At 37.3% G+C, this 21,406-nt stretch overlaps 3 protein-coding genes across 3 annotated transcripts in view; 2 read left to right on the top strand and 1 right to left on the bottom strand.

Annotated features, from left to right (window-relative positions):
- Positions 1 to 12,329, top strand: part of LOC141802766 (major histocompatibility complex class I-related protein 1-like) — a 58,337-nt gene extending 46,008 nt beyond the window's left edge. Inside the window, exons 4-8 of the mRNA XM_074686494.1 lie at positions 10,468 to 10,764; positions 11,407 to 11,505; positions 11,710 to 11,733; positions 11,830 to 11,904; positions 12,043 to 12,329. Coding sequence (XP_074542595.1) covers positions 10,468 to 10,764; positions 11,407 to 11,505; positions 11,710 to 11,733; positions 11,830 to 11,879 — 470 coding nt within the window. The 3' untranslated portion in view covers positions 11,880 to 11,904; positions 12,043 to 12,329. The remainder of the gene's footprint in view (positions 1 to 10,467; positions 10,765 to 11,406; positions 11,506 to 11,709; positions 11,734 to 11,829; positions 11,905 to 12,042) is intronic.
- Positions 4,596 to 9,998, top strand: LOC141802769 (major histocompatibility complex class I-related protein 1-like). The gene is made up of 3 exons (XM_074686497.1): positions 4,596 to 4,740; positions 7,525 to 7,791; positions 9,706 to 9,998. Exons 1-3 carry the CDS (start codon positions 4,680 to 4,682, stop codon positions 9,996 to 9,998), a joined length of 621 nt encoding a protein of 206 aa, XP_074542598.1. The 5' UTR covers positions 4,596 to 4,679.
- A 3,599-nt stretch (positions 12,330 to 15,928) lies between the features above and the next one.
- psmb8a (proteasome 20S subunit beta 8A) lies at positions 15,929 to 19,585 on the bottom strand. The gene is made up of 6 exons (XM_074686552.1): positions 19,296 to 19,585; positions 18,862 to 19,003; positions 18,509 to 18,620; positions 17,703 to 17,832; positions 17,226 to 17,430; positions 15,929 to 16,214 (listed from the first exon to the last, which is right to left on the bottom strand). Exons 1-6 carry the CDS (start codon positions 19,443 to 19,445, stop codon positions 16,126 to 16,128), a joined length of 828 nt encoding a protein of 275 aa, XP_074542653.1. The 5' UTR covers positions 19,446 to 19,585; the 3' UTR covers positions 15,929 to 16,125.
- Between the last annotated feature and the right edge of the window lie 1,821 nt (positions 19,586 to 21,406).

Genomic DNA, 21,406 nt, shown 5'->3' with positions numbered 1-21,406 from the left:
CTTTACCAGTCTATGCTGTGTTACCAACATCTTCTGTTGTTCTTACTATAGATGTTAAAAAAAAACTGTGATGAAAATGCACAGAAATATGAGGTGATTGGGGTCAGGTGGTGCAATTTTCAAGATCTGCTGTTAGCACAAGTGCCAAAAAATGGAGAAAATGCCAACTGTGTTACCTGTCAACCGTTACCCATCACAAAATTTAATGTTGTAGAGACATAGTTTTTAAAAAATTTTGGCCAAACTGTGATATAAATAATAAGGGACATTTCTATGGAGCGTAGAAATGTTGAATAACTCTAAATTTAGTGTAATATGGATTTATGTTGAAAAAATAGTCATAACCTTTGTCCATAACACGGTTGACAAAATTATGCTCCAACATTTTTTTTTTGTTACTCAAATATTTAAAAATTCATCAGAGCTTAAGCTTGCTAACTAATGAATTAAGTACATTCCAGGTGTATCATTTGCGTCAAATAGAATATGAAACAAAAAAGCACTTTTTTATTTTGTACCCCTAAGGATCTAAGGATCCTTGTTTGCCAAATTAAGATCTGGTATTCTCCCCACTACATGTTATGAGATTACCCAGAAGACACTGGACTGGAAACCAAATCCTGTTTCTTTTTGCACAGTACAAACAGTGGCGACCTCAGAGAGTAACTGATTCATGAAACCACTGAAACATGGAAATATTACAGTGGTACGATGAACAACGACTGTATAGGACAATCTGCTCAATAAGTGTGGAGATTTTCCCACTTCCTCTTTCCTTATAATTCAGTTAAGCCTTACTGTGCTGTCTCGCCTTGGACTTTATAAATTCAGTGTTTTTGTACACCCCTGCAAACTTGTTGTACAAATAGATGCACTGCACATTGATTAAATAGAAACTTTTAACTTCTTCTGCAGAATCATTTTCTAAAAGCAGATGTGACATGTTACCATTAGTGCCTCTCATTACAGAAATAAAAGCTGGAGCTACGTAGTTTAATTTGTTTATCCAATGCAAAGCGTCTTTCTATGAAAGCCTAACAATGATGTTGACAGGATGCACACAACTCTGCAAGTTGGGGAAGCTTAGAGCAAACAATAAACAGGCTAAACATTAATAGAAGTAATAGGGCAGTTACATAAATAAAGTTATTAATTTGCTATCTTAAGGTTTATCCACATTTCTGACGTAAAGGTCAGTTTTGACTCTTTCTGCCTAAAGTATTTTTTATCTGCCCCAGAGGAATGTGGTGAAGCAGGAAGAACAACAGGGTTAGGTAAACTCTTGCCAAAATGGCAGATCTGGGTGTCACACTCAAACACCAAAATGAAACCAAACATCAGGTGATTTCCCAGGAACAGCTCAGTGAAGTTGTTCTGTTTTCATCCAGTAGAGGAGCTCTAAGACTGTGAATGACTCCTGTCGAAACAGACGCTGTCTTCCTGCTGAGGTGTAGCTTTTATCCTCTGTAGCTAGAGTTCATGTCAGCTTTGTTTGGCGTCCTCATGGTTAAGGTAGCGCAGCTGAAATTGGCACAGAGACAGAAAGGAGGGAGTTCACCACATTGCATTCTGGGTATGATCAGTGTGACTCAGCTTTTTGCATGCTCTACTTTATTTTGATATGCTGGAGTCTGAAGAGTTTCATTTCTGCTCAAATATAACACAACCTGAGCTCAAAGTTAAATCATAATTTTAGGCAGAAAAATATCTGCTACAATCTGAATTTTAAACATTGTGTAAAACAAAAGAGGTAAACTGTGACCTCTTTAATTCAGATATCAACAATGTGCCCGTCAGCAACCGCCCACACAGGGGTATACTGTAAGTGTGTCAGCCATTTCAAAGCAAAGACACAAAATGGCACCACGCAAAGCGCCCTCACAATGATTGGTGGGGCAAGATGTGAAAAAAAATTATGCCCGAGCCTTTAAACATTTGGTTTTCTGACTTCAGTGACTGAAATCGAAAGCTTCATACATGTGAACTTGGGCACTGTAATTGTGTACAACTTTTTAAATGGGGAGACTTTTTACTTTAACTTTATAACATTTGAAAAACAAACTTTCTCTGTGGTTGAATGTGGAACAAGCACAGAGCAAGCATCCCTTACATCAGGTAGATCTTTGAACAGTCGTAATGATGGCTTCAGCAGAAAAGGATGACCCTTCCAATTGGGCCAAATCTGATGTCTAAGTTTGAGGTTTTTGAAATAAAGAGTGATTCTTAAGATTTTAAATATTTACTCTGTTTATTGCGTGCAGATTTCAGACTTCATTGAGGCCTACAAAAATTCACTGTTGTATGTGGAGCTGTGTAAAATTTCTAAGGAAGTTATCACCAAGTGGCAATCTTTGGTCTGAGAATATGAGGCAATACTGAAGTGCTAAAATCTGCTGTTTTTCAAGTGTCTGCTTGAGGCTGGCTCTGGAAGCACCAGAAGTCACAAACACACCAAGCCAAAAAAAAGCTGTTTTCAAAGCAGAAATTAACCTATTTACAGCCTAGTTCAAAAAACGTCTCCTGTCTGAGTCGTTAATGTAACTATCAGCCCACATTGAATGGGAGGTGAATTGTTTTCTGGCACTGTAGAGCAGTCATTCCCAAAGTCTGGGGTCTGTCCCGAAGGTGAGTCGCCAGAGATTTTTTATGGGTCTCCAAAGTAGTTTTCAAAATGTTAACGCAAATTTCATGCTTTCCTTAACCCAGGGGTCTGCAACCTGTGGCTCTGGAGCTGCAAGTGGCTCTTTAGCCTCCTTGAAGTGGCTCCCTCTGACCTGGACATAGAAAATCATTAAGATTAAAGTTTTTCTTGATCCAATTCTTTAATTGTTTATTTATTTTTTGCCATCAAATTAAGATAAATTAAACTGAAGTTTTAATCATTTGTCAACTGAAATATGCATATATGTTTTGAGAAATTAGGAAACAACAAAAAAATTTACAGTTGCAAGTAGGGATGGGGACCAAATTAGGTACTTTTAAAAGAACCGACCAAATTGTGGCAAAAATACCAGGTATTGATTCATGTAAGACCAAAAGGTACCACGTTTAGGTACCTAAATGCCTCCTTGTGACTATGAGGGATCGAAAGAGTTGGCAATTTTCCATGCTGGACTTGAACACAGCAATGCAAGGTTATATATTGAAGAATATATATGTTAAATTGAATTTTTTTACACTTTATTATTCAACAAATTGATATTTTTTATCACATAAACACAGAAACTGGTATTGAAGAGTACCGGTCCCGATGGCCAGGTACAGGGTATTGGTACTGTATCGTCTCAAATGTGAAAGGTACCCATCCCTAGTTGAAAGATATTTCAGATCAAGCACAACACGTTTTCTGAAAAGCACCAAATTAAAGAGAAACAAAAGTGATTGATTTTGAAAACTGTTATAGGAAATTGAGATCAAAGTCATATCTACAGCCATAAATCATCAGCCATAGTAATAAAAATTATAAATTTATATCATCACTCCGCCAAGCTGCTATATGGGCTTTTTATACATCTTAAAGTGGGCTAGTTTCAATATTATTAGTTTTACACAGATATGAAAAGGACTCAAGTAGGCCTAGGAATTATCATTGACTTGTCTCGGCCAGTTTTCAACATTGATTGCTATCTTGAATCTGGAAAATTGTAGCATAGGAGTTTAAAAATTGTAAATAATGTTTCCTAACTAAACCTAAGTAGCAGAATGTGCTCTTGTGTATCGTTGACTGCACTCATGCATCTTTTGCATCTTTCACTTGAATTGCTTTAACCAGTATTGATGCTCGTATCTGGGCAATCCTGTTGACCTAAACTTTTAGTAAATAACAGCAAATCTTGTTGTAGCTCGGGGCTACATCTTATTTTTGCACTTGAAAACATTTTTCTTTACTTGGCCCTAGTTTTAAATCTACTTATGTTCTCTGTGTTACTTTGAAGGCCATTTTCTTGCATCTTTAAAGAATAACTCCATTCTTTGAGAGAAGATGTAAAGAGCCAAATAGTGCCCAGTGATTATTTTAAACCTTGTGCCTCTTCTAAGTATGTAAATCTTTATTAAACATAATGATTTGCTTTACAAACAGGACTGAACAGAGTATCCCAGTTTCAAAGCCAGAGCATAATGAAAGATGGCATCAGGTGTCACATGAGTCCTGTTTCAGCAGTATTTAGCATGCTATGCTCTAAAATGATTACAGGGGCATTTATGTGGCTCTCTGACTCGATTTCACATTTCACTTTACAGTTTTGGTTTTTTTGAAGGATCAAATTAAAAAAACAAAATTATCGAAAACGTTGTTTAATGGATAAAATAATTATTGCAGCTTTACAACAGAACAGCTGTTTGAGATTGGTTGGAAATAGTTCGGATAAGGAATGGCTCAAAAACTGTGAACAGGAAAATTTAACAACAAAAAAAAAGTTGTGTTTTCTCCTTAGCTGTGTCATGTGAGGTTTACTTTCGCTTTCATTCACAACCTCTGTGAATGTTTTCTGCCTAGTAACGCTGACAAGGAAGCTCAGGCTGTGTTGCGATTGGCTGATAAATAGAACGTGATGTCACCCTTTCCCGCCTCCTCACTGTTTGACTCAGGGAGCTCGGCTGGCACGCGCAGTTTCTCCCGATCTTTGGAGAAGAGCAGTCCGGTTACGGGTTCATCAAACTTTGAGACGCCACAGACCATGATGAAGTCCCTGACAATCCTCTGTGTCCTGGGATTAGTCCTACATGACACAACGGCAGGTGAGTCAAAATCCATTTAAGTTGATTTATTATAAAGAGAAGTTAAGTTTAATTTGTCTATAAACTGCACATAACAATTCTGGGTTCACTCTATGGTTTTTTTTTTAATTCTAGATCTTATTATGTTTTACAAATGTTAAAAATCTTTTATGTCAGCTTTTGTATAATTTTTTGTCATTTATTTTCGCGTAATTCATCCAACGTTGACCTAGGCCTCTTCGGCGTAACAAGACGAAAGTAGATATCAAGAATTTGAATTTACACGAAACATCTTTTTTGTAAAGGGCGATAGGAAACAGTAATTAATTTAGTGATGGACTCAAAATGCCTAAAAAAAACCCTTAAAATAAAAATACTCTGCCTATACGGTGGCACTCGACGGTTTTATTATGTTACTGTCTGTAACCATGATCATCTTGTTAAGATTTTTGTGAAAGTTTCATCTTTCTCCCTTTTTTCAATTAAAGCCATGTTATCTGAATTGTACAAACTCAAATAATTACTTGTAGAAACACTTTCACATTGTGATGGCTCATTTTCATCAAGTGTTCATCTCATATTTTCTTTGATTTTAAAAATCAAATTTAAAAGCTATCCTCCCTAAAACGCCTAATTTCTGTTGATACTTTCTGTGGGTTTTGTTGGTTTAGTCAGATCACATCACAAAAAAAAATATTTGCTGAAAACTTGAAGGATAAAAAATATAAAGTTCGTCATTACAGAGTTTGTCCACCAGAGGGCAGCCACAGCTCTATTCTTCAGCTTTAATGTCCTGGGGCCTCAGTTATAAAGCTTGCTATTGCACAAAACAGGGCGTGGAAGTGGCATGTGTAACTTCCCACTCAAAGGTTGTGATTTATAAAAATAAACTTGAAAATAAACCTGATTAAATGTCAAGCTTTACAGAAAAATAATCATTAATTTTCAGACCAAGGCTTTTATTCAGGCTGTAATTGCACATGTAGCGAGCCGTTCCCAATAAGTCACTTTCATTATGACAATATATAAATGTAAAAATAAAGAAATAAATAGAATAAAAGTCCATCACGTTCATATCTTCAGCCCGGCTTGTTTTCAGTATCCCGGGCAGAGCTTACAGGACCAGTCATTAATGTAATCGCTTAAACCATAGAGCCACTAGTTTCAGACATATCTCTCAATACGTTTATCATTAACTGTGTTTTCAGTTTTAATAACACTAATAATTTCCGGCCGTGCATCCCCTTTTACCTCCTCACTTAGCTGACACACCCCTAATGCTTGAAACATAAAAAACAAAAGGCATAGTTTTTTATAGCCACATAAACGTTATCAAGAAAATCAAGTTTAATCAAATTGGCTCCTGTGTTGACACAGAACAGAATGTACAATAATGGGCCTAATGATCTCTTACATTAGAAATGGTGGGGAGAATAACAGTAAGTAAGAATATTATAATGACAATAATAATATTTAAAGGTCAAGTATGATCACAGGTCCATGAATAGCAGTCATTACTATGTAACAAAAATTTAACACTTAAATATTTTAACTGTTAACCCCCATTAAAAAGTGTTTAAATTATTTGTATGGTAATTTATATTTTTATTTATTCATACAATATAAATATATAATGGTGCTCAGCCACCATTAAGTCAATTTGATCTGTCACTCCATTTACGAACTCCTCAGTTTCTGGGTCAGAAAGTTTCTCTTCCTCGTCTAAACTTCCGGTTTTCGCCATGATCCAGCGCTGGGGACCTCATTCAAATGCATTTTCATTCACGAGGTGTTTTGCATTGAACATTTAAGGTTGATTTTGGGCGTGGCAGGGGTGGAGTTTGGGGATCTTTCTATGTGCACTTCTCCAGGTGGATCCTGTTTTATAAAGGGACATTGCGTGCAGGTGTGCGCACAAACGGTTTAATAAATAAAAATAATTTTGAGCGCATGCGTACATTTGTAGTGAGGATTTTACGCACTATTTTATAAATGAGGCTCCAGTTCATTTTCAGTTTTGACTGAAAAGACAAAAAGTTTGATATGTCAAATAATCTGATCTTTGAATTTATCCACATTATTTTAATCCTAAAAGAAATCCAGCTTTAGGAATGTTCGACTTAATTTTATGTTAATCAAAAAAGGGCAGATTAAAATGTGAGCTGTGCTACTCTGCTGATACTAATTTATGACTAAAATCAGTAAGAATTTAATCAGTGATTTTAGACTTTATCAAACAATTTGATTTTAAACAGACACATCACTGATACCCAACAAATGAAGTTGGAAAAATTTGTAAACATGTGTTTGAAGAAAAGAGCGCAGGATTCAATGACAGAAATCTAAAAATAAATATTTGATAACTGTCTGTAGTTTTTGATTTGAAATCATAAATAATGAGAGTGTAAACTGATAATGATCATCACCACACACAAAAATCTGCACCAACAGGAAACTAAACTAAAGTTCAACCAGATCTAAAAAATGTCGAGTTCAAACTGTTGATACAAACCTGTCAGTTACAGTCAGGAGGAAAACTGCTGGACTGAAATGTTTGACTTGTTTGATGATTGGTGTTAGAAAAGAAAAAAAAAACATTTTCTCAGAAACATTCATCAGGAATTTTAGGATGAAGAGTTTTTTTCTTCAGATCTTTAAATGAATGTTATTTACTGACTGTAAAGAGGTGATAAAGTTGTGTTGAATGTGTAGAAGTCTTTGATTGTGTGTGCTGGATGATAACTTTGTTCAGTGATTGAAAAATGTGATAAAATCTAAACTGATGGAAATGTTTTGTTTTTACAGTGACTCACTCTCTGAAGTATTTCTACACCGCTTCTTCTGGAGTCCCAGGCTTCCCAGAATATGTGTCTGTTGGGTTGGTTGATGACGCACAGATTAGTTACTGTGATAGTAACATCAACCAAAACATACCCAAACAGGAGTGGATGAGCAAAGTCTTGGAGTTTGATCCTCAGTACTGGCAGGAGATGACTGAGATCTGTAGGGGTCACCAGCAAACCTTCAAAGCCAGCATAAAAAATATTAAACCACGCTTCAACCAGACTGGAGGTTTGTTCATGTTTAAGTTTCTCCTGATAAAATGTTGTTCATATCTTCAGCCTGTGTTTTAGGAAACAGAGTTACTACACACACACACACACACACACACACACACACACACACACACACACACACACACACACACACAGTCTGTCTGTTTGATGAAGTCTCTTCTGGTGTGAAACAGACTCAACAGAAACATCGGTGACCCTCAGACCACTGGATGCTGCTGTCCTGCTCTGACTCAGTGTTTCTGTCCATCCCATAATAACCCACAGAGATGATGAACTCTTAATCTGCACAGATTAGATCAGAATAACTCCTCTGAAGTGTCCACAGTGAGGCGCTCCACATGAACTCTCTTTGAGAAAACCTGTTTATCACAGCAGCTCAACAACACACAGCTGATAGAGGAGCATTACTGCCTGGTTTCTCAAACTGAGGAGCGGGACCGTGAATGGGACACAGGCTGCTTGTGCTGGGTCCACACATGAGAGGAGGAGCAGCGTGTTTGAATAAAGCTGCTGACAGGAAACACCATGAAGATCACGTTCAGATCAGAGCTTTAACAAGTTTAACAGACAAACTCTGCTGGAGACACAACACTGAGCTCATCATGGAGAAAAACACAACTACACACATTAGATCAGATTAGATTAGATTAGATTAGATTAGATTAGATTAGATTAGATTAGATCAGGTCAGGTCTGGACTAAAGGAGCAGTTTAAAGATTTCTCCTCAGCTCTCTGAGAAGTTGTGATGGACTTCTTTGACTTGTTTATTGATATTCACAGATTAAAGCGTGGATCAGTTCATTTCACTAACACACATCACATAATCTAAAGAGACAAACTGAATCACTCTGAGCTCCAAATATGAGCTAGAAAACACATTTGATGACATTAACTGGACTGTGCTGATTCACTGTGTCCATCCCATAATATCCATGTGTGGTATAATCCAGATTACATGAGATGAAGTGGAGCTGAGCACAGTGTGTGTTTGCCATGGTTAACTTGTGGAGCTGAAACATGGAGTCAGTTCATGATGAGTTGATGACAGAAAATGTTTGGACACAGTTTGGATCAGTGAAGAATCATTTCTGTGATTCTGAATCAGAAACTTCAAACAGTTTGTGTCTCCAGATGATTTAATCTGACAGTCAGCTGACAGTTTAATCTGACAGTCAGAAAGCTTCAGTGTTATTGTGAAGCAGTGTGAAAAGTGGGCCTCAGTCTGTCTCCACATGTGTAAATCAGTCAATGGTTCATGTGTAAATGTGAAAATAAGTGGTTGATGAAATCCTGGTTAGTCTCAGCTCTTCATAGAAACGCAGATTAGATTAGATTATGTCCACTGTTGTGTCCTCAGTGTGTCTCCGTCCTCTCAGTCAGCATCAAAGTAACATCTGCAGCTGGAAACAGCTGTTGGTTGTGTTGGATGATTGACAGATGGATGGACCAATCAGGACTCTCAGACTGCCTCCCAGTCTCCATGATGGTCCTGCTGGTCTCTGTCTTACTGGGAGCAGCTGGAGTAACACACTGCTGAGCACTGAGGGCTGAGCAGGAGGAGGACACACACTGATCCTGGACTCAGACTCAGCTCCTTCAGGGGAAGCTCCTAGAACAGACCAGGACAGAGGAGAGTGTGTGTGAGTGTGTGTGTGTGTGTGTGTGTGTGTGTGTGTGTGTGTGTGTGTGTGTGTGTGTGTGTGTGTGTGTGTGTGTGTGTGAGTGTGTGTGTGTGTGTGTGTGTGTGTGTGTGTGTGTGTGTGTGTGTGTGTGTGTGTGTGTGTGTGTGTGTGTGTGTGTGCGTGCGTGTGCGTGTGCGTGTGTAATTTTGTTTGTTTGTGTGGACTTCAGTGTGACTGGTAAAAAAGAGACAGTAATTTGTAATCTCCATGTTTTTCTCTCTCTCAGGTATCCATCTTTACCAGAATATGTACGGCTGTGAGTGGGATGATGAGACTAAAGAGATCCAAGGTTTTGATCAGTATGGTTATGATGGAGAAGACTTTATCTCCCTGGACTTGAAGACACTGACATGGACTGCTCCTAAACAACAGGCCGTCATCACCAAACAGAGGTGGGATAAAGACAAAGCTTGGATTGCACAGGACAAAAACTACCTCACCACAGAGTGCATTGAGTGGTTGAAGAAGTATGTGAACTATGGAAGGAGCTCTCTGATGAGAACAGGTAGGATCACATAATGAGTTATGATGAAGATATGAGTCATGCTTATCATTCATATATTTTTTACACTGTGACATTAAATCAAATGTTTCACGTTTATATATATATATATATATATATATATATATATATATATATATATATATATATATATATATATATATATATATATATATATTTCTTCTTTTTTATCAACTTACAATTATGTTACTTACTCGCTTATAGTGATTATGACTCACTGTTGTCCTGGCCAGGACATTCTTGTACAAGATATTTTCAATCTCATTGAGGCTTTTGCCTGGTTAAATGATTTAAAACAATAGAAATATTATAAATAATAAGCTAGATTTTCATTGCTTACACACAAAATGTTCGTAGACTTTTATTTACCTATGAATTTGAAAATGAACAGCAGTAGGACTTGTAACAATATTTAAGTATATTAAAAAAGCAAAAAAATTAAATAGTCTTTATTTGTTCCTGCAGACCTGCCGTCAGTGTCTCTCCTCCAGAAGTCTCCGTCCTCTCCAGTCACCTGCCACGCTTCAGGTTTCTACCCTGACAGCGCCATGATGTTCTGGAGGAAAGACGGAGAGGAGCTTCAGGAGGACGTGGAGGTCGGAGAGATCATTCCCAACCACGACGGATCCTTCCAGATGAGTGTGGACCTGCTGAAACTTCCATCTGAAGACTGGGGGAGGTACGACTGTGTGTTTCAGCTCGCTGGGGTGGAGAAGGACCAGGTCACCAAACTCAACAAAAAGGACATCAGGACCAACTACGGTAAAAGTGGAAACAGAAGTGACGAGTGTTATTTTAACTTTAATAGTGGTGTTTGGGATGGGATACAATGTCACTTTTTTCTTTTTAAACCTCTGAATTTTTTGATTTCATGTTTTCAGAGAAGCAGCTAAAAAGTTAAGTCCAACATTAAACTTGAGCAAAAGTCCACAGCAAATCCTAAAAAATAATAAAATAAAGATACTCTTATAAAATTTACATTTATCTACAAATGAGACCTGTTTTTTATATATATAAATTTATGATTAGATAAAAAAGTTTATTCATATTTGTCAGTTTGATTTGCAATTAGAAAGTTTAATTACTGACATGCCTTGTGTTATTGTTTTTTTTATAATACTACCTGGAATTATTTTATAAGTATTTTTTTTTTTGGTATTTGTTATTGAACTCTTTACAGAAAATGTTTAATTTGGGCGATCTAAGTTCAGGTTTGATAGTTAGCAGCTTTTATTGTTCCATAAAGCTGAAGCTGAAGAGATGAAACAACTTTACTGAAAAACAACCAGATAGAACTGAAATGTCAGCTGGTGAAACTAACAGGATAAAAAAACAAAAATGTTCTTGTCTTTAATCCACTTCTCTGGCTCAGATTGTGACTTTATTTTGTTTTCTGCTGAACAGAGAATCCCATCTACATGATCCTCCTCATCGTCGCTGGAGTGATTCTCCTCTCCACCGTCCTCTGTGTGGCTGGATTCTTCATTCACAAGAAGATGAATGGTGAGAGACCAAAGACAGAAAACTGTCTCATGTTTCCTGTTTGGCTGTGTTTATCCAGATTGCAAAAGTTAAAAAAGATATAGAGTCCAAAATGTTGTAATGAAGTCCAATGATGGGTTTTATTATAATATAATGAGCCAAAACAGAAATCAGTGGAAAGAATATCTGACAGACGTGTCAATAACTGTTTTTTTTCTATTTCAGCCAAACGCCCTCCATCTCCACCCCGTAAGTAGATCTTGTTTTTATTCTTGAATCCAAAAATTTCTTTCTTTAACTTAAAGTGATGGGATATGTGCTGACTCTGTGTCTCTGACATTACAGCGGCGAACACCACTGCTGTGGAGGAAGAAGTCATGCTTCAGAAAGCTTAAATACGAATACACAACCCTGAAATCAGTGAGTTACATTTCAGTATTTGATCACCTGTAGCTGCTTTAAAATATATAATATATATTTGTATTAAAGCTCTGAAGATGACTGAATGTTTTTGTCTGAAATAATTCTGTTTAACTTTGTTTTGTCTCCTCATTTTAGGGTTTCCTGGATACATTCATCACTGTATCGAAGATCCAGCACATCTTTCCTGGAGTTTTTTGTTTTTCTCCTCAGATATGATGTGAACTGATCAGGGTTGGTGTCTTATGTGTGATGCTTATAAATTAAGATATAAAGAAAAGAAGCTTAAATCTAGTTTTGACCAATCTAAATGAAGATTTTAGACTGTTTGGTTTACTCAGATGTTTTTGAATCACAACAGATAGAAAAACATTAAACATTATTCATTTGTAAAAGCATCGCACAGATTTTCTTATATCTGCAGAACTTTTGGTGTTTTTCTTTTTGAAAACAAACCCACCATAGTTGCTGTTTGATACTTCTGGTGTTGGGAGCTTCAGGCTTAAATCAGTTTTTCTTAAGTCGTTAATATACATAAATACACTCACCACACACAGCTTCACATTTTCTGATCTGTCAGTTTGGGAATATTCAGTTTTAAAATTCATATTTTTGTCAAGAAGGAGATTTAATTGACCCTTAATACAAATAACATTCTGGTATAACTGATGTGCGTGATCACTTGAAGCAGATGCTCAGCCTCAGATATCAGCTGACTGCTTCTTCATCTTTATTTGGATTGGATTAATTTTTTAAACATAATGTTGAATTTTTAAATCATTTATCACAGATTTCCAACTGGCTATGATTCCACATCTGTGAGTTTTCTCAGTTTAACTTCCAGGAAATGTTCAATCAAAGGACACAACAAAAATTCACAATGACAAAGTGCATCAGACGCCCTCCACCCGTTCTTCTTTGACACACCTTTTGTAAATAATAGTTGTATATTTCTGTTCATGGTTTCTAAAAACGCTGGAGCAAAATAAATTTATGTGTTTAAGGTTTTTCATCATTAACCCTATAGTTCATTGATTTTTTTTTCTGTATTATCTCAATATAATTAAGTTTTAAGGCTTCATAGGTGTGCTAGCTGCCGTATAATCACCAGTCTAATTTTGAGAACATTCTTCAGTTTGAAACATTTAATTAATTTAAGGATTGTAAATCTAAGAGCTGAAGGGGAGCACTGTACAGAGATTTGTTTTAATCATACATGATTTGTATCGCTTGAAATGATTTGTGTTGGGTGAAGTTTAGATTAGAAATAATGTTTTGCTCTGTGATCATTTTTTTACTTTCTCTTTGTGTTCCAATAAAGTAAAAAAAAACTCCCAATATTATGTCTCTTTTTGTGATTTCACTCAGACTGAAAGCAAATGTTTAGTTGGTACGTGATAAACTGGGAACCCAATCAAAATCATTTTTTAAGACATTTGGAAAGTAAATTTATTTTTGAATAAATGAAATCAGGTAAGCTATCAGGAAACATTTCACCTTTAATAAGTACAGTACCTGTTCATGAAAGTAGGCACATAAGGGATAAGAGAAGGGCACTTTGAAAAATAAGTGTATAAACTTTTTTATTTTGTTATCCTGTCAGAAAGTGTAGAGTCCTTCTTCCCTGAACCACGTGATGAGATGAGTTTCCTGCTGAGCAAACCTGTCGCACAATAATCTGCCTGGCAACAAATGACGACAGCTCTGCTCAGTCGTTCTTTAATCAGCCTCTTTCAGCTCTTTCAAGAGCTCTTATTTCTTTATTGGGAAAAAGTTTTGGAAACAGATGAAACAGTGGTATACTCTGTTATGAGACAACCTACCTTTAGGTTATTTTAAACCATCAATTTTACAACAACACTTTCACAGAACAACGAGAAATAGATCTGAATTGTGACAGGTAGGGGAAAGCTGGGTAAACTGAGACACTTTTAACATTGTTTGACCTGTAGGCGAGTGGAAATGAAATTGAAGTGAAATCAACACATGTATATTAATTTCATGATGTCTCACATCAATGGAAATAATTAGAACACATCCATAATGATTGGTCATGGAAATAAAACCTGTCAAAAAAAAAGGTCTTTGTGGCTCAACTTGCTCCAGCTACGGGGTAAATTGAACCACATGGGGGTAAGTTGACCTTTTGACTTTTTTGGAAGCGTTCCTTGAAGATGATGAACCAATCTCGACCTTAAAGAATAGGGACATTATTAAGAATCTGTTTAGCGACAAGACCAACTGTTTACCTAAGTTGAATTGTGATCTCTTGTGCGCCACCTGCTGAACCGTTAACTTTCCAGCTCTCGAGGACAGGGGTGTTGTTTTTTTCTGCCATTTTGTAGGCTAGATCATAGGATTTCTTTGCTAGTTTTAGCCAGTTTTTTCACATGGTTTTCTGGGTCTTCCTCCATTTCCTCTGTGAAGACCCCCTTTGTGTTTGCTGTCCCTGTGTAGCCTGCCACTGTCACTTCCCCTCCCTTTTTCTTTTGTGTAAGGTTGACCTGTCAATATTTCTCTCTGTGGCCACTTTTCCTATGGATCTTCCACCCTGGACTTCGGTTGCTGCTCTCTGCATCTTCTCAAGGGGTGTTGACCCCCAGTTTGTCTTCCTGCTGTATTTCCTCAGCATTCTAGCCTGTCTACAATGTTACACATATTAAAAAAGAAAAAACAGACAAACAAATCATTGTGTATTACTACACTTCAACACATTTTACCTCTGACACTTTAGTGCCTCATTGTGTGGTAAGTTAAACCACTTGGTCAATTTACCCCAAGCAGTTTGGCTCACTTTACCCCACAGCCACCATTTTTTAAAAAACAACCTAGCCTAGCAATTCAGGCTAATACCTAGCTACATGATTCATATGGTTTTATACATTGATAGTTCAGCAACACATTTGATGTATGTTTTTAAATATAATTAAAATTATTTTGAGTTTATAGTCATTATTCGTGATATGTTGGAAATTTACTTCAACTTGCAAAAAATGATTTTTGGAGAACAAAAGTAACTTAACACTTCAACTTGTGTTTCTGTTCACCACAGAGAGCTTGAAATAAGGCAGGCTAACTAAATCCAGAGTCATGTGACCACTGATTCATACCTTTCCCAGAGACAGGGGGTGGGTCAATTTACCCACAGGCTCAACTTACCCCGTTCTCCCCTATAGGTTTGAAAGCAGACTTGGGCCATTCTGTATTTATTTATTTATTTATTTATTTATTTATTTATTTATTAATTTTATAGATTTCAGACACCAAGAAGATTTCACCTCTAATAAGTACTGGACCTGTTCATAAAAGTAGGCACAAAGGGGTAAGAGAAGGGCATTTTTGAACATAAGTATATTAACTTCTTCATTTTATTAAACTGTCAGAGAACGCAGTCATTCTTCCCTGAACCACGTGATGAGATGAGTTTCCCGCTGAGCAAACCTGTTGCACTGTAATCTGCCTGGCAACAAATGACGACACAGCTCTGTTCAGTCGTTCTTTAATCAGTCTCTTTCAGCTCTTACAAGAGCTTTTATTTCTTTTTGAGGAAGCGTTTTGGAAACAGATGAAACAGTATGTGTAAGAATTGTGCCAGATATTGGTTTAAAAAGGACCATTCTGTATTTTTTATGTATATATGTATATATATTTCAATGTGCTCATGTAATTTTTTCTCTTTGGTTTGTGTTTAGACTGTAAAAAAGGATAGATTAGGAAGAACTGGTGTCTTGCTTTGTTCAAAGAAGAGTAACGAACTGTAAAATATGTTTAAAAAATGTAGTCCTTCTCACCAATAAGTAGTGCCTGTAATATCATATTAAACATAAAACATTGCCACAGATGAATCTCACAGGACAGAGCAGGAGGTTAAAACCAGCTTTTATTAGAGATGCCTGGCTACACAAATCACAGATTTCTGTGCTGAACTATGAACAGTTGAGAAACAGTATTATCAACATACACAGTACCAAAACAAGACATCACAAAGAAAGAAAAATCTTTACAGGTTGATCCTGGAAAAAATAGGGTCATATGCTGAATGTAGTTTCTCCTTTTACAATTAACTGATCCAAATTTATATATTGAGCTTACACACAAAGAAGGGTTTAGTTTCATGAAGCATGTGTCAAATTGAAAAGAAAAAAAAACTAAGGAAGAAAATCATGTATTGGGCATGTGCAGATGTTTTGATTTAGATCCTCTCTGGTAGAGGAGTCAAACTCAGAACATCCCCTTCCTGTAGCGATGGATCAACTCTGATACGTCCTCCTTACACACCTTTATCCATCCGTCCTCCTGCATGTGGTACACTACACAAAGATACATACAGTTAGTATAAACAACATTTCTCTGTATGAACACAGCAGTGTGCTGCTTTGCATACACATTTCTTTAAAGTGGGAACAAAATTCAAATCTATACAAGGATAAAAATAACATCCAGAATTCAAATCGCGCTCATTTGTTTTAAAAGACAAGCTAGAAAACATACATGACTATAACCGAAACGAAAGTCTTCATGTATGTCGGAAGAATATGAACTGTGATATGATTTCACTCTAAAGTGGTAGTGTATTTCAAGAGTAGGAGGCAAAGCAACAAGGTAATGTATTTATTTGTAGTTATGTAGCGCTATTTTTTGAAAGGTGACAATGATCAAACTTTGTAAACTCAGTTTGTAGCTTTGTGTCCAGAGGGTGAGCAGACTGTTATGAGGTGTTCCTCACAGTGCGGTGCTCTGATACGTGTCTGTAATGTTAGTGAATCCCAGTTCTGTCCTACCAGAGCTCATCTACCAGCTCCAACCTCACCAAGCAGAGCTAACCTAACCTCACTCTTCATTTTATTGATAGACTCTCAAGTTTGAACAGATCACTGCAGAATAACTGCTGACTGTGGGTTGGAATCAACATTAAAACAAACAGTTTAGCCTGTGCGCTATCACTCTCCTGCTATGCTTTCTACATTCTGTAAATGGATGCATGTTCTCCTGCCAGAATCCAACCCAACCACAATAAATACTGAGAAATATCATATAGAAATAACACATTTGCTGCTGATAATCTTATTTTTAATCCTGAGTTATGACTAGGCAAATATATAAAGTGAGACCATTTCATGATCACTGGTAAAGTTCTCACAGAGTCTTTAAAGCATCGGCTGCATTCTTGAGGGGTTGCTTTTTGGGAAGACATAAATATTGTATCATATTTTGTGAGTTTGTTCTGATAAGTAAGATAAGAAACAGAACAATGGATGTTTGTGCAAATCCACAAAGTGTATTCCTGAACATAAAAAGTCAAAGACTCTTAGTTAACTCACTGTTGACCACTCCTCCTGAATAAGCATCCCTGTGTGTAGCATGAGCGATGCCTCGACGACCCAGGTCGTACGCCTCCTCCACCGTCATGTCTTCTCTGTAGCCACTGTCCACCACGCCGTAGGCGTAGCTGTTTCCACAACCGGTGGAGAACATGCGTCCAGAGAGACGGGTCCCCTTGTCATTTACATAGTACAGACCAGGACCCTGAAGACAGCAGAGTTATTTTACTTAAATTATTGTCTCATATACACAGGAGAGCTTAATATGAGCATGCAAACACATAACAGTACCTCCAAACTGAGCTTCACCTTACTGAGTATCTGCTACTCAATTGGGACACAAAGGAGAAGCCCTAAACCAGTTGACTCTTGTCACTAATTATGTGGCTGTGTGTAACAGCATGTGGTAAAAAGCATTTTCAGGCTTTGACTGAGATTCTTGTACATTTCACCCTCCAACATGTGTCCACATCTCACCTCTTTGTCCCATCCACAGATCATGCTCCCCATAGACAGCCCCATGCCTCTGTATCCCAGCATCATGTTGGACAGCAGCTTGGAGGCAGCAGCCACTGAGATCCTGTGGTTGTTTCTGAGTCTGTAGAGCCTGGACCAAATTATGATAAAACAAGATAAGCCTCTTAATCATTTTATTGTTTTTATTATTATTTTTATTATTATTATTATGCAATCAACAGTCAAGTCAGTGCTCACATTGTCCAGGTTGACCTGGACTTTTGGCTTATGGATGCTGAGGGAAAACGCATTTGAACAACAATTTTATTTGGGCTATAGATTATTTGCTACTTTTATTTGTGGTGTCATAATCTGGCTCAGGGCCGTGACAAATCTGTCTGATCTTATCTGTGATCAAACAATTATTTCGTTTAAAATCAGAACAATATTTTACATCAAATTCTGTAAAATATGCATAGGAAGGCCTTATGAAGCTGGCCTACAGAAAATTCAATCATAGGACCTCCTGCTGTCATGTTCCTGACCACTGAAGAGCTAAAATTCATTCGAAGTAAAAGCACTTTATCAAAAAGTATCCTTCAGTTGCTATACGTTAAGATTTATCAGGTTATTTAGTTTAGGAACTGTGAATACACTGTATTCGTAAGGTCATGACCTATGTCAAAGGAGCAAGATAAAATACTTGTAGATTTTATAAAGCCAAGGAGCAGTTGGAGCATGGAGCATGTTTCTCTGAAGTAAACATACTGTATAAATGGAGATTAAAAAACAAAAGTTGCCTATATTCAAAACACTAAGCGACAGACCTGCACTCTTTGGCCAGGAGTCTCTCCCAGTACTGACAGTCTGCAGCGCAGCCCGACATGGTGCCCAGCAGGTAGGGGTTGATCTCTATAACCTTGTTGACATCATTGGACGCTGGGAAAGAGAAAACACTCAGTGACCAGGAGTAAAGAGAAATTATGACACTAAGAAGAAGCCCTCACAGAGAAGCATGGGTCACTCGTTGCCTTATCAAATATTTGGTTGACAAATGCTTCTTTATGTCCACAAAAGTTTTGATGAAAATGGCAAACGTTGGCATAAACTTCTAGTGTAGCTGTATCTTTACTTCAGATGACGTGTTATACATTTCATGCTGCCAGTCATGTGTATTTACCCAAGTAATCTCCAGCTGAGGCTCTGGAGTCCACAGCTACAATGACTCCATGTCTGAACTTAAAGGCCAGGGTGGTGGTCCCATGGTTCAGCTCTATACACACTCCTCCATCACGGTTACAGGACTTGAGAAACCCTGAGGGCTGGGATGACACAAAAAAACCGACTCAGCATTACGCATAAGCAACAGCAGCACTTTGTGAGTTCAATATCAGGTGTACAGTATCCACCACACGTTGATGTTTGAGAACAGTTCAGTTTATCTGAATTAAACGCACATGATTGGTAATAAGAAGCAAAAGCGACACATCCTGAAAACCACAGACGCGTAAAAGCACCAACCCCGCCGCCTGACGCTTCGTGTTTCAGGCAGGTTTACCGGATTGAATTCAGTGTATTGTTTCCAAACCAAAGCCTTACATGAAATATACTCACGTCTACACCCAAAGGAACAGCAAACTCCTGAGTTTTGGCCCCGAAATTGTAGTGGTTGGTCCGGTCGATGAGATGCGTCTGTCCTGTCGGAAGAATCTGTCTCCTGAGTTCAGAATAAGACTTAAAACCGCACACATCGAAAAGAGCCATCGTATGTTAGAATTAATGATCTAAACTGTCGGCGTTTTGAGTGTCAAAGAGGTTTGGTTTTTCGAGGGTGAGTGACAAACCGTCAAGGATTATTTCCTTGTACGTATCAAAGAATTCGAAAGTGAAAGGATGTGAAACTGGTCCGGACCTGGCCATAATTCAACATAAGTTTAAAGCAGAAACTGACTTAACTTTTAATGGACCACACTTTTACTGCGTTTAGTTCCTTTTAAAAATGATACGTTTTCACTAAAATAGAGACTCAAAACTCTGTACTCAGTTCGAATTAAAAAAAAAAAAAGATTAGTATTCGTATAAACCAATAGGATTCCAGTATAGTTATGTCGTCATCAGTTTCTAGGTCGAAGTAAAACAGTCAGGTTTGGTCAAACCATTGCCACAGAAAAAATAATAGTTTAAAAAGATTTTTTTTTCTTTTTTAAGTAAAGTGTCTGCTCTCTAGATGAAAACCACATTATTAGTCTGTGTTTGCAAATTTAGTGACAGTAAAGTGGTGCTCTTATAACAAAGTTCAGTCCCTGACATTGTAATAACAGTGTTACCTTAATGTAAACCCTCTTCTTGTCTTTCCTTTGGGGATCATTTGTAAATTACGACATATATATATTTTTTTTAAAAGACAAGGAGTAAATAGCAGAAGAATGAAACACGGGGTAAGAACTTGAAGAGTGTGCAATCTCTGATGAGGATTGGTGAAAGGCCTGCTAGAAAACACAATTATAATCTATGAATACCCATTTAAAATTAATTCGATTAAAGTGGCTGATGAGAACCTTCATAACTCCAGTTCTGTTTTATAAATCTTAACCCAGTATCCCTTACATGTGTGTTAAATGTGAAGCCAAACACACTTGAGAAGCCAAACAGACGTGTAAAACTAGTCTGTCCAAAGCCATGCATCCGTGCAATATTTCCTCCAAACTGCAAACTGAGTGAAACAGATAAGGAAATATCCTGTCAGTGCTTTTTGCCAGCAAAGCACACCATGGCCAAAACCTTGAGATCTGTTACAAAACCAGGTTTATAAGTCTGGTTTACCAGTCTGTCATGTTAAGATATGATAGGGAAATTTGTCATGGACAAAGTGCAGTGCTGCTCACATTTGATGCATCATTTGCTCATTCATACATTCATACCGATCAACAGTATACAATATGAAATACAATACCATGCCTGTTATAATAAATAAGCAACTGAGTAAAGGCTGTGTTCACACGTTAATAAATAAAAACATACCAATATGGTGCCAATAAAAAAAAGATAGGTGGAAGAAAGAATAAGAACCCCCTGCTGCCCATACACTAGAGCATTGTGCTAAGTCACCACAGATTGTTTGTTAAGTAAAGTGATGGAGGTAGAGTTTTAAGAATTTATTTTTCACTCTGCTAACTCTGAACCGTCTTCCAGAGGGAAATAGCTCATATTCTGAGTGAAGAACATGAGAAGGACCGTTTAGAGTATGTTGTGCCCTGCTGACAAAGGTATTGTCAAAGATAGTTTTAAGGGACAGGTAATCTTTTTTACCTATCACTTTCATAGCGCATTTAAGCAGTTTGTTTATCTTTGATTTGGACTGAAGGAGATGGGGAGCCGAACCAGGCTGCCATCCCATATCTGATCAGGCTCCCCATAAGAGCATTATAGAAAGTCAACATCACATTCTCACTGACACCAAACAATCTGAGTCTACGAAGGAAATACAGTCTCTGGGCAAGTTTGGCACACAAGAAATCAACATGCACATCCCACTTTAATAAGATGTCTATCTGGATGCCCAAATACTTATAGGAGTCCACCTTCTCAATTAGACTGTGACTTATTGAAACAGGGTCATGTGATCTAACTGCCCTGGGGTCGAATATCATCTCTTTAGTTTTGCTAGTGTTCAGAGTGAGATGATGTTCCTCACACCAAGCCTGAAATGAGACAACCTCATTTAG

The sequence above is a fragment of the Halichoeres trimaculatus genome, unplaced genomic scaffold, assembly GCF_033239565.1.
Source record: "Halichoeres trimaculatus isolate MK-OKI-2021-1 unplaced genomic scaffold, fHalTri1.1 fHalTri1_scaffold_14, whole genome shotgun sequence".
NCBI lineage: Eukaryota > Metazoa > Chordata > Actinopteri > Labriformes > Labridae > Halichoeres > Halichoeres trimaculatus.
Note: the sequence above shows the minus strand (reverse complement) of the source record. Positions and strands in the feature narration are given on the sequence as shown.